Below are 10,009 nucleotides of genomic sequence, written 5' to 3' on the forward strand. Positions count from 1 at the left end.
GTGTACTGACACGCAGAGAAGCAGTCAGGGTCTGAAGCTAGAGGGTTTGGCGGGTGAGAGAGGGCAGCTGAGGGTAGAGATAGGAGAGACAGACAGGTACTGTGAAATAAATACAGTGCATTTCAATCAGAAATAGCTAACAGTTGGCTTATGTGGCATCTTCTCCCAGCAGGAGGAGAAGGGGCACTGCATGTTCCAGAATCTTTGCCTTGCAGTAAGTCCTGCAATAGACCACAAGTCCTGCAGAAATGTTCTCCGTATTTGCCAAGGTGAGACCCACATTTCCTACCTTCCTTTCCTGTGCTCAGCTGGTGAGGTTCCACATCTGCATGTTCCTGACAGCTGTAATAACCCTCCAGATTTATGCAAGTGTTTTTCTCAGGACAAGTGTTGAATTCAGTGTAGGAGCATTCATTGACATCTAAGAAGAAGAACACACCTTGAACAGGTATTGATAGCAGCATCAAGACTGATCTGCAATTGGTGTAGAGCAGGCTCTGGATATTATAAATTCGGTGTAAATCTCTAGTCAGCTTGCTGAAGCAATTCTGGATGTATACAGGTGCAATGAAAGCAAAAAGCTGCCTTTCCCCGAAACTAACCCCTATTAAGTTATAACCCTACCATTTTTTACTCCAGTTCTTTGGAATAAGATGACAATTAGTGGCAGCTCTTGCTTACGGTTCCAGGGTGTCATCCAAACCCAAGAGACATCAGCAGCATGGTAAGGAGATCTACCCACTGATTTCACTGAAAGTTGGACTGACATTTCAAAAGTAAACACAGAATAAGAAGTGATGAAAATAATGCTTATGGGATGCATTTCAGAAGTGAAAATATTCAGATTACTACACAGTAATAAGTAGATTGAAATAATTTAAACCTAACTTATTTAAATATTTACCTATCATTTTAAAAGTAGAAAATAATACAGTATAATAATCAACAGACTATAAATACTCCTTGTTTCATGCAAGCTTCTGGTAGTAACACATAAAAGCAGATATACTCTGCCTGGAGGAGAAGGACCTGGGGGTGTTGGTTGACAGTCGACTTAACATGAGCCAGCACTGTGCCCACGTGGCCAGAAAAGCCAATGGCATCTTGGCCTGTATTAAAAACTGTGTGAACAGCAGGTCCAGGGAGGTGATTATCCCCCTGTACTCGGCACTGGTGAGGCCGCACCTCGAGTACTGTGTTCAGTTCTGGGCCCCTCACTATAAGAAAGATGTTGAGATTCTGGAGCATGTTCAGAGAAGAGCCACAGGGATGGTGAGGGGTCTGGAGAACAGGCCTTATGAGGACCGGCTGAGGGAACAGGGGTTGTTTAGCCTGGAGAAGAGAAGACTGAGGGGAGACCTCATCACCACCTACAACTACCTAAAGGGAGGTTGTAGAGAGGTGGGTGCTGGTCTCTTCTCCCAGGTGATGGAGGATAGAACAAGGGGAAATGGCACCAAGCTGTGCCAAGGGAGGTTCAGGTTAGAGATAAGGAGGAAGTTCTTTACTGAGAGGGTTGTCAGAGGCTGGAACAGGCTGCCCAGGGAGGTGGTGGAGTCACCATCCCTGGATGCATTTAAAGAGTGGGTAGACGAGGTACTTAGGGATATGGTTCAGTGGGTAGACAGGAACGGTTGGACATGATGATCTCGGAGGTCTTTTCCAACCGAGTGATTCTGTGATTCTGTGATTATGTGATACTCTGCTTCCCAAGAAAACACTTATTTTAAGAGCCTGTTTGATACAAATAATGATTGTGCTACAAATCTGAATACCTTTGCCTTTACATATGAAGCTGGGCTATGCTGTGAGAAGATAAATTTAATTAAGGAAGTAGCAATACTCCCCTCCAAACTATACGCTCCAAAATGATTATTAGCTAACTACAACTCCTCATTCTACAATGGATAGCTTAGGGCCATATTTACAAAGTTCAGACTGTATTTTTGAAAGCAAATTGATAGTCATGGAGATAAAATTCTGAGTGAAGAGAGGTGAAACCCCCTGAAAAAGCTACCCCCCATAACAGGATTATAGTAATTAACCTTGCACTTCTGTGTCAATCACTTCATACGCGCGCTTCACAATGTCCTTCAAGGAAGAAGAAACCTCTGCTAGTGGATCTGGTTGGTACAGTTCAACGAGAACCTGAGAAGCCACTGTCTCAGCGTATACTTCTGCACGGTTACTCTGGATATGGTACACAGAGGTGTTCAAGGGCTGTAATGCACTGGTAATCTGGAAAACAGGGTGTCATGGTTTATACAGTTGCTCTGTCACCTGATGCCTCCTCTCCCCTCAGGTACAGGGGTCAGGAAAAGGAAAGGAGATTCGTGGGTTGAAATAGAAAGATATTTAGGAAAATAATAATAATAAAATTAAATAATAATGAACTAGTATTAATTAACAGTTGTAATATAAAATACACACAGTTATACTCAGACAGTACTGTGGTGGAGTAGGTCTCAGGGTGAGGACAGTAAACAAATCCCTCTCAAGCTGTCAGCCACAGAACAGGGAGCAGGAGGGAGAGGAAGACAAAGATCATCCCCAGCAAACTCCCCAATTTATAGTGAATGACATGTTTATGGTATGAATAGTATTAACTGGTTGGCCAGGGGACGCCTTGGGGTCGACTCCCTTAGGTTTCTGCTACCACCAGCCTCTGCACCTGTTTATATCAAGACTGCTGAAGACCTTGAACACTATGGTAACCTGCATACCAATACTAGTGGAAACCTGTAACAAAGTTTTTACCAACTTTGCTCCCATGAAATAGAGTGTTGTAGTCCTTACAATATCGCAGTTTTTCTCAACAGAAAAACTGACTCTAGGATTCTGTCACACTAAACCAGGACACAGGGGAACAAACACTTCAGTATCTTGCTCCTTTATCAGCACAACTGCGTGCAAATAAGGTGTAAACTATACAGTTATTATCAACATAATCTGAATATAGAAAGCGCTAACTCAGAAACCATAGCAAAGTGGCAACATTTAGGTCTGTATTTATGCAAGGTGAGCTCTCCTTATCACATTTCACAACAGAGTTACAGCATTGTAATGGCAAGCAAAGGGAGGTGTGGAGCTGCATGCCAGATCTCAAATGCTTAGGCAGGAGAGTGCAATCCAGGAAAATACAGGAGAAGTGTCTTTGGCTTGTAATGCTTAACCACCAAAATCTTAATAGACTTAATACACTTTAGACATGCTATTACAGCACATCTGTAATAAAGCTGTCCAACACTTCTTACTTCAAGAAATTAAAAAGACTGCTGGCAAAGGGAATAGAAAGAAAAAAAGCAACGGACTGAGCAAGAAGGCTGGGACTAAGAGCCACAGAGAGACCCCAGGAATGACCAAGTTATCACAACTGTGAGTCAGGAATCAGAGAAGGGAAACAGTGGTGGGCTGAGCATTAGGAGTCAGTGGGGCAGACAGGGTCTGGAAAACATTCCTCTGAGTTGCAAAGCTTCAGTTTATAGTTCCTATTTTTTGAGTGTTTGACTTGTTATATCTTGCTTTAAACCAAGATATGAAAGTTTGAGCAGATCACTGCGTTATATTCCTTTTCAGTGACAGGATCAGGGTTTCTCACATTTTTAGGACATGAGAAAGGTGAATTCAGGTAGGAGGAAGTAGTAAAATCATGCAACATTTCCATGCTACTGCTACCTTCTATTCTGCCCATTAGTGCTAGCTGATGATGGAAGAAGGGTTTCCTTTGCTACTAGTCCACTCCCAGCTGGAAACTGGGGACGAGTAGAAGTAAAAATGGAGGGAAATAAGGAACTGCCTTCTTGGGTCCTTTTTAAAAACTGCATCCAAACTTGGTGATGTGTACTAGGGAAATGCTTCAGGATTATGGCGTGAAGGGTCTTCATCTTAGTTCATCAATTCATTTCCTAAACACCCTCTAGAGGACAGGGTGAGCCCCCCTGTCTGAGCCTTGTTTGTAGCCTGGTTCTTCCTGCAGACCCTCCTTTTTGGAAGTGTGCCTCACACCTCTGCTAGGGCTGTGTTTTTCTTGTTTGACTCGGACTCCTCCTACCTGATGTGTCAGGGACAGGGAGAGGCAAGCCATGCTGCTGTCGCACGGCCGTGCACACCTTGTTGCCAATGCCACTGCTAATCCATGCACGGGACAGAGCTCTGGTCCTACAGCAGAAGCAACACCCACGTCTTGCAATCTAGACCCAGATAGTCATAGACCCCAAACTGTACAAAGACAGACTTGGAGCAAGTTTATGCTTAAGCAGGAAAAAATTCCTATGTTTCAGAATGTCTCTAAATTGCCCTTGGAAGAGACCTGAAAAACTTCCTAAGGAAGCTGATAAATCAATATTACTTGATCTCCTTGAGGATGAGGCTGGCATTCACTGATTAGAGACAAATTAGGGCAAAAAAAGAAATCTGGCAGAACTGGGGAGCAACTGGCTGGCAAGGTTATGTCCAGCATAGAGGACCATGAGATCCTTCCCGGGCTGGAGCAAGTGTTGGTTACTAACAGAAATGTGGACACAACGAGCAACAGATGGGAGTGTTCGTGTTTGTACATACCATGGAGTGCAAAAGGCGTGAATGATTCAGAAGGTGGAAATCGACTCTGATTAATTCATTAAAATCTATTTTCACAAGCACTGTTATGTTGTATCAGAATGTTCCTCCTGAAGCATACAAAATAAAAGAGCCAGGTTATCTCAGGTCTGATGCTACAGAAAGTGGCAGAGCTATAGGAAGGCTCTGAAGAATCAAACCAAGCTTTTACTTTGCAAATATGAAGTGTCCATATACAACAATCAGCTACGGCCTCCTTTGCCATACGTCACAGGCAGCAGCACCAGCAAAGGAGAAGAAGCTGAGCAAGGTCCACTGGATCTGTAGCACTCACAGTTCAGCACTCATAGGAGCAATACTAAAACTGAGTATCCTGAGACTGATCCAAAGTAGAGTCACGTATTTGTTTTATGAAGAGTTATGGTAACATTTTTCCTGCTCACTCCCACCCTCAGAAGGAAAATCTAAGCATATTTTTACTAGAAGCAGTCTTGAATTTATCAATAACATACCCTCTGGCATTGGATCCACACAGCCTGCTCCCTTGGATGAGTTGCAGCATTTTTTAAGCCCTGGACATTCAGTATCGAACGTGCAAGGATAATCAGATGTCTCCATATTCTCCATTGGACAAATACCAGGTCTTGAGGCAAATACATTGGATCTGTTGAGTGCTAAGTAAAAAAAAACATTTCTGAGGACAAAAATAAAGAAAATTGTTTCCATAAAATTGTGTTATTTAATTTACAGCAAACACCTCCTCCTCACTTTAGAAGTGCGTCTGTTCTCAGGTTTTCATGGGGAGAAAATAGCAGCCTAAAATACCATTATTTCATTTCAAGACTGTAAATTTTCTCAGATTTTTCTCTTGTTTATGACATTTCTGTTACAGAAATTTTGAATTTATAATTTTCCATTAATAAATATGGATAGATAGATAGATAGATAGATAGATAGATAGATAGTTTCTAAATATGGAGACATTGGAGCACTGCATAAAAGAAAAAGTGCCTGATGTCAGCTATGACTAATCCAAATCATATATAATGATCAAAGGAGCGAGGTAATGTCTAAGCTAGAAACTCGGATTTTTCATTTAACCTTTTGTTGCAACAAAGTTAATCTTTAGTTACAGTAATTGAAGATGTTACATGAGAGCAGAGACAATTCTCAGGTGCAGTTAAATGGGTTACACAGAGGCGAGTGAGAGCAGAACTGAGCCTGTGGTCCTCAGGCTGGCACCCCCCACCGCACATCAGCTAGTCAGCCACCCTAGGAGGTCGCTAGCCCACACCAGGCAGCCCTGCAGAGAGGGCAGCGAAGGCAGAAAGTTACTGCTTCCCAAACCAAGGGCAGACCCTGGTCCTGGCTCAATGCCAGCACATACTCTTCTCTGGAGGAAAGGAGAAAATATTCCTAAACTCTACAAACATTACTTTCACTCATGCTCTCAAACATAGCTCCAAGTAATGTTCAGCTCTGTTTTTTCCAATCAAATGAAAAGATTTCTCCTTTCCATTCGTTTTGCACCTACAGGTTTTTTGGTCCTACAAACTCGAGATCCATTACTGGACAATTAATGAAAGGCACCCAGGATAAAAACGAAAATTATTCTTACAATAGTGATAGTACAAGGGATTATGACTTTAAACTGGAAGGAGGCAGATTTCGATTAGACATTAGGAAGAAATTCTTTGCTGTGAGGGTGGTGAGACACTGACACAGGTTGCCCAGGGAAGTTGTGGATGTCCCCTCCCTGGAAGTGTTCAAGGCCAGGTTGGACAGGGCTTTGGGCAGCCTGGTCTGGTGGGAGGTGTCCCTGCCCATGGCAGGGGGTTGGACTGGATGAGCTTTAAGGTTCCTTCCAACCCAAACCATTCTGTGATTCTGTGACATCCACATTCGACATAATAAAACCCATAGCAAATGGAAGTTCCATACCAAACTACAAATATGTCATGAACTGTCATTTCTGTGGTTTACAATTTCTGTTATGCCAAGGCTTTGAATAATAGTAAATCTGAGGTTTCTGAGAAGCAGAAGGGAATATTGAATGTAGGACTTTTGGCCTCGGCAAAAGAACTTTCTTAAACACACAAAGGATCTTGATTAATCAAATCTATGTAACTTGTCACACACACATTCCAGGTCCCCTCTCTGCTAGTTCATGGAAGACCAGAGGCTATTGCAAGCAGAGAGCCTCAGCTTTTTAGCACACTCCATAACAGATCCCATTTTTAGTACTCCAAATCTCCAGCTCAACGTACAATCTGAGCTCAAAATACAACAACATGTACAATTTTCAGCCACTTCTACAACTGGACAAACAGTCACATTTGCATAAAGAAAGAGACTGTTAAGACCAGTTTTAAGACTACCATCTGTGCCTCTTGGGAGGGGCACAGTATGATCATCAAGGGTCTCTGGAAGGTAATTAAGAAAAGTATGCATAATTTAACGATGAAAGTTTGTACCTCCACTGAAAAACCTGCCAAAACCCACAAGCTGGAGAACCTGGAAGACTCTGAGTTGAGACCTTTCAGCAGCATGCAAGCTACTTGCCTGTGTATTTTTAAAAATTTGTATGCAGAATACTTGGTACAGCACATTCCCTCACTGTTATATATCATATTTGTTACACTGTGTGTATATACTTCCCATGCATGCAGTCAATGAGTGCATGCTTTAACAGATGCTTGAGCATCTTTCAAGTAGAGTTGGTGTTAGACCTACAAGAGCTCTGAGCAGCAAATTAGGAAACTCTATCCCCTCTCCCAACCCCAGTGAATGGGTGACTGCTCTACAGAGGGCAGGATTTGTCCTGCTATCTAATGCAGCCTGGTGTGGGCCCCTTCATGCCTGCAAACCAAGGGCCCTTGCCCTCCTTAGTTTACCCAGGCCCAGTTCTGCCTCCAAAGTTCATTTTGAGTCATAGGCCTAGGTTTTTAGTGGGAGGGAGATGAAAAAAAAAATCAAACCTGTGCAATCTTACTCAAGTTACTTCTTTGTCCAGCAAGTCCCAGTAGTTATATTCTGCTCCCCAGCATGGACCAGGAACCTCCGCTCCTGGCTCTGGGGCTGGCAGTATAGGCCATTTCCCCAAATGGGCCCTATTGCTAGTAAGCCTCCTCCTGTTTTCTAGTCTAAAGCCACAATAAGGTGTGATACAGCCTCAGTTGCCCTCAGATGAGTGTCCCACACATTCCCAGTTTCATGCAATTGTTCCGTCCCAGCCTCCCACGCAATGATGCAAAGCAGCTTCTCACAGCAGGAGCCTGTACAGACATGAGCACCAAGGGATTTCCCTGTGTTAGTACATCACCAGTACTTCTTGCTGTTCAAATCAGGTGGATATTGGTAAGCTGGACTCAAGCATGTAAACCCCTTCAGCTCTGAGATTCAGGTGCAGTTTAAGCAGGTTTGAGGTTCAAGGCATTTTTTTTTCCCATTTGGGTCTTTTTTTCTGCCATGTTTAACTGTGGTTTAAAAGACTTAATAAGTCACATGTAGTCTCAGAAAATGCTCTTGAATCCTGGCTGAGTGCCACACTAGCCATTTATCTAAAATCAAAAGGTCATCATTTTCGCATCAGCGGAAACAGAGATGGGTTCACATCACATTTCTGCCTAATTGTACCAGATGCACTTTGAAAATTCAATTTACACTCTCCACTTCAATCATCTTGGGGACAGCCACCTACCAAGCAACACTGCCAGGACTGGGGAGCAAGCCAGCCAACTCCCCTGACAACCAGATAAAGTATAGGCTTTTCTCCTCCATTATTTGCATAAACGTACAGAAGCAGAAATGCAGCACCCAGTGCTTAGCAACAAAAACTCAGCTACCAGCCTGCCCGCAGGTGAGTCACTGGGTCTGCTGTGACCACAGGATTGGAGGATCTCCCAGGAGGCAGATGCTGAGAGACACCATTAACTCAGCCATAACCTTCTTCCTCACCCTCCTTCAACCTGAAGGGGCCAGGTTGCATCCAGAGCATGTGGCAAAGCCAGGGACCAAAACCCTGCATTTGTCTCAGGTATCAGAAGGTAGAGACAAATCTCTGATATTATAGAAAGAGTTCCTGGCAAAGACTGTTACAAAGTAAGACGGGCAGTTTTCATCATACGACCCTATTTTTGGGGTCTTTGAGCATTGCTAGACTTTACCTGCTCAGATGGATGTTTTCCATCCCGACTACCTGTCTAGGTGTTAATCAGGATGGAGAGCAGCACTGGGATGTGCTGGTTCAGCATCCGACAAATATTTAACACTCTTCCCTATGAAAAGCCATATTATTCACTAGAATGTATTCAGGAGCCACGGGCTGAAATTCAGCAAGGACGCAGCTGTTGAATGATAGGGGAACACGGCCTTCAAAACACGAAAACAATCTGCATGCTCAGAATAAACTTAATGAAATTTGGTCACTGCTGTCTCCAATAGGTTCATCCTGCTGGCAGCACCACGACATGGCCACACTCTGCCTATCAGCACTTGCATCAGCCATCAATGGAAATCTGGCAGAAGCCCATGATGGTGACCCCTACACCTCAGATGTGACTTTGGGTACTCCTGCTCCCCTCAGGGTTAATGCAACTGGGAAAGGCACAGGATGAGTAACTGAACAGAGCAGATAACTTTCAAGGATAGACTACTAAAATGGCTGGGACTTTTTGCTGCAGAGAGGAAAAGGCTGAGAGGCATGTGATCAAGGTTTACAATATCCCAAAAGCAGAGCTGATATTCACCACAGCTCACAGTAAATAAATGGGTAAAATATGCACTTCTTTACCCAAACCAGAGTGAACTTCTGCAGTTTCAGAAGGGTGCAGTGAACTTACGCAAGCACAGGAGGGTGCAGAGGCTGATGGCTTCAGTGGACTCAAAAAGGCACGAGACAATTCCCAGACAGGAGGCCTGTACGCAGAAACCACGGGGAATAGGCAGGGATGTACCCTCCAACACCCGTAATCCCATTTCTGCAGCTGCTGGGAGCACACAAGGGACCCAAACCACAAGGTATCTGCTACAGGGTGAGGTCCCCCCTTCCCACACTGAAGGGATGCTGCAACACTGCCTGCATGCCACCAGTGACACTGCTGGCCCATGTCTTTCTGGGACCTGCTTGGCAATCAAGAGACTGCTCACAGTCACCATCAAGGACACAAGACTCTGCACTCCAAGCGTGCAAGTTGTTAAAAGAAGCACTAAGAGCTCTGAAAATGAAAATAAAGATAAATTAGCAAAAAAAAATTAAAACTGCAACCTTGTGCAGTGATAGTGTGTGAGAATGAGCACACAAAATGGTTAGATCTCAGTATCTCTGCAGCTCAGCTGCCCAGCTGTGAAAGGCAGAGAACCTCCCTCCTTTCCCACAGGCTTCGTGAAGACAAATTGCTGTCCGTGAATCGCCCCAGGATTCACCTCAAGAGATGACAAATAATTCCCTGTT

The 10,009-nt window shown here is 43.8% G+C and overlaps 1 protein-coding gene across 1 annotated transcript in view; it reads right to left on the reverse strand.

Moving 5' to 3' along the window:
• The window catches only part of UMODL1 (uromodulin-like 1), a gene marked incomplete at its 3' end in the record, with an annotated part of 49,677 nt that overhangs the window by 31,682 nt on the left and 7,986 nt on the right, over positions 1-10,009 (reverse strand). Inside the window, 4 exon segments of the mRNA XM_010194676.1 lie at positions 290-421; positions 2,046-2,238; positions 4,561-4,667; positions 5,070-5,231. Of these exon segments, the coding sequence (XP_010192978.1) occupies positions 290-421; positions 2,046-2,238; positions 4,561-4,667; positions 5,070-5,231 (594 nt within the window).

Source organism: Mesitornis unicolor, unplaced genomic scaffold (genome assembly GCF_000695765.1).
Source record: "Mesitornis unicolor isolate BGI_N332 unplaced genomic scaffold, ASM69576v1 scaffold2721, whole genome shotgun sequence".
Taxonomy (NCBI): Eukaryota; Metazoa; Chordata; class Aves; order Mesitornithiformes; family Mesitornithidae; genus Mesitornis; species Mesitornis unicolor.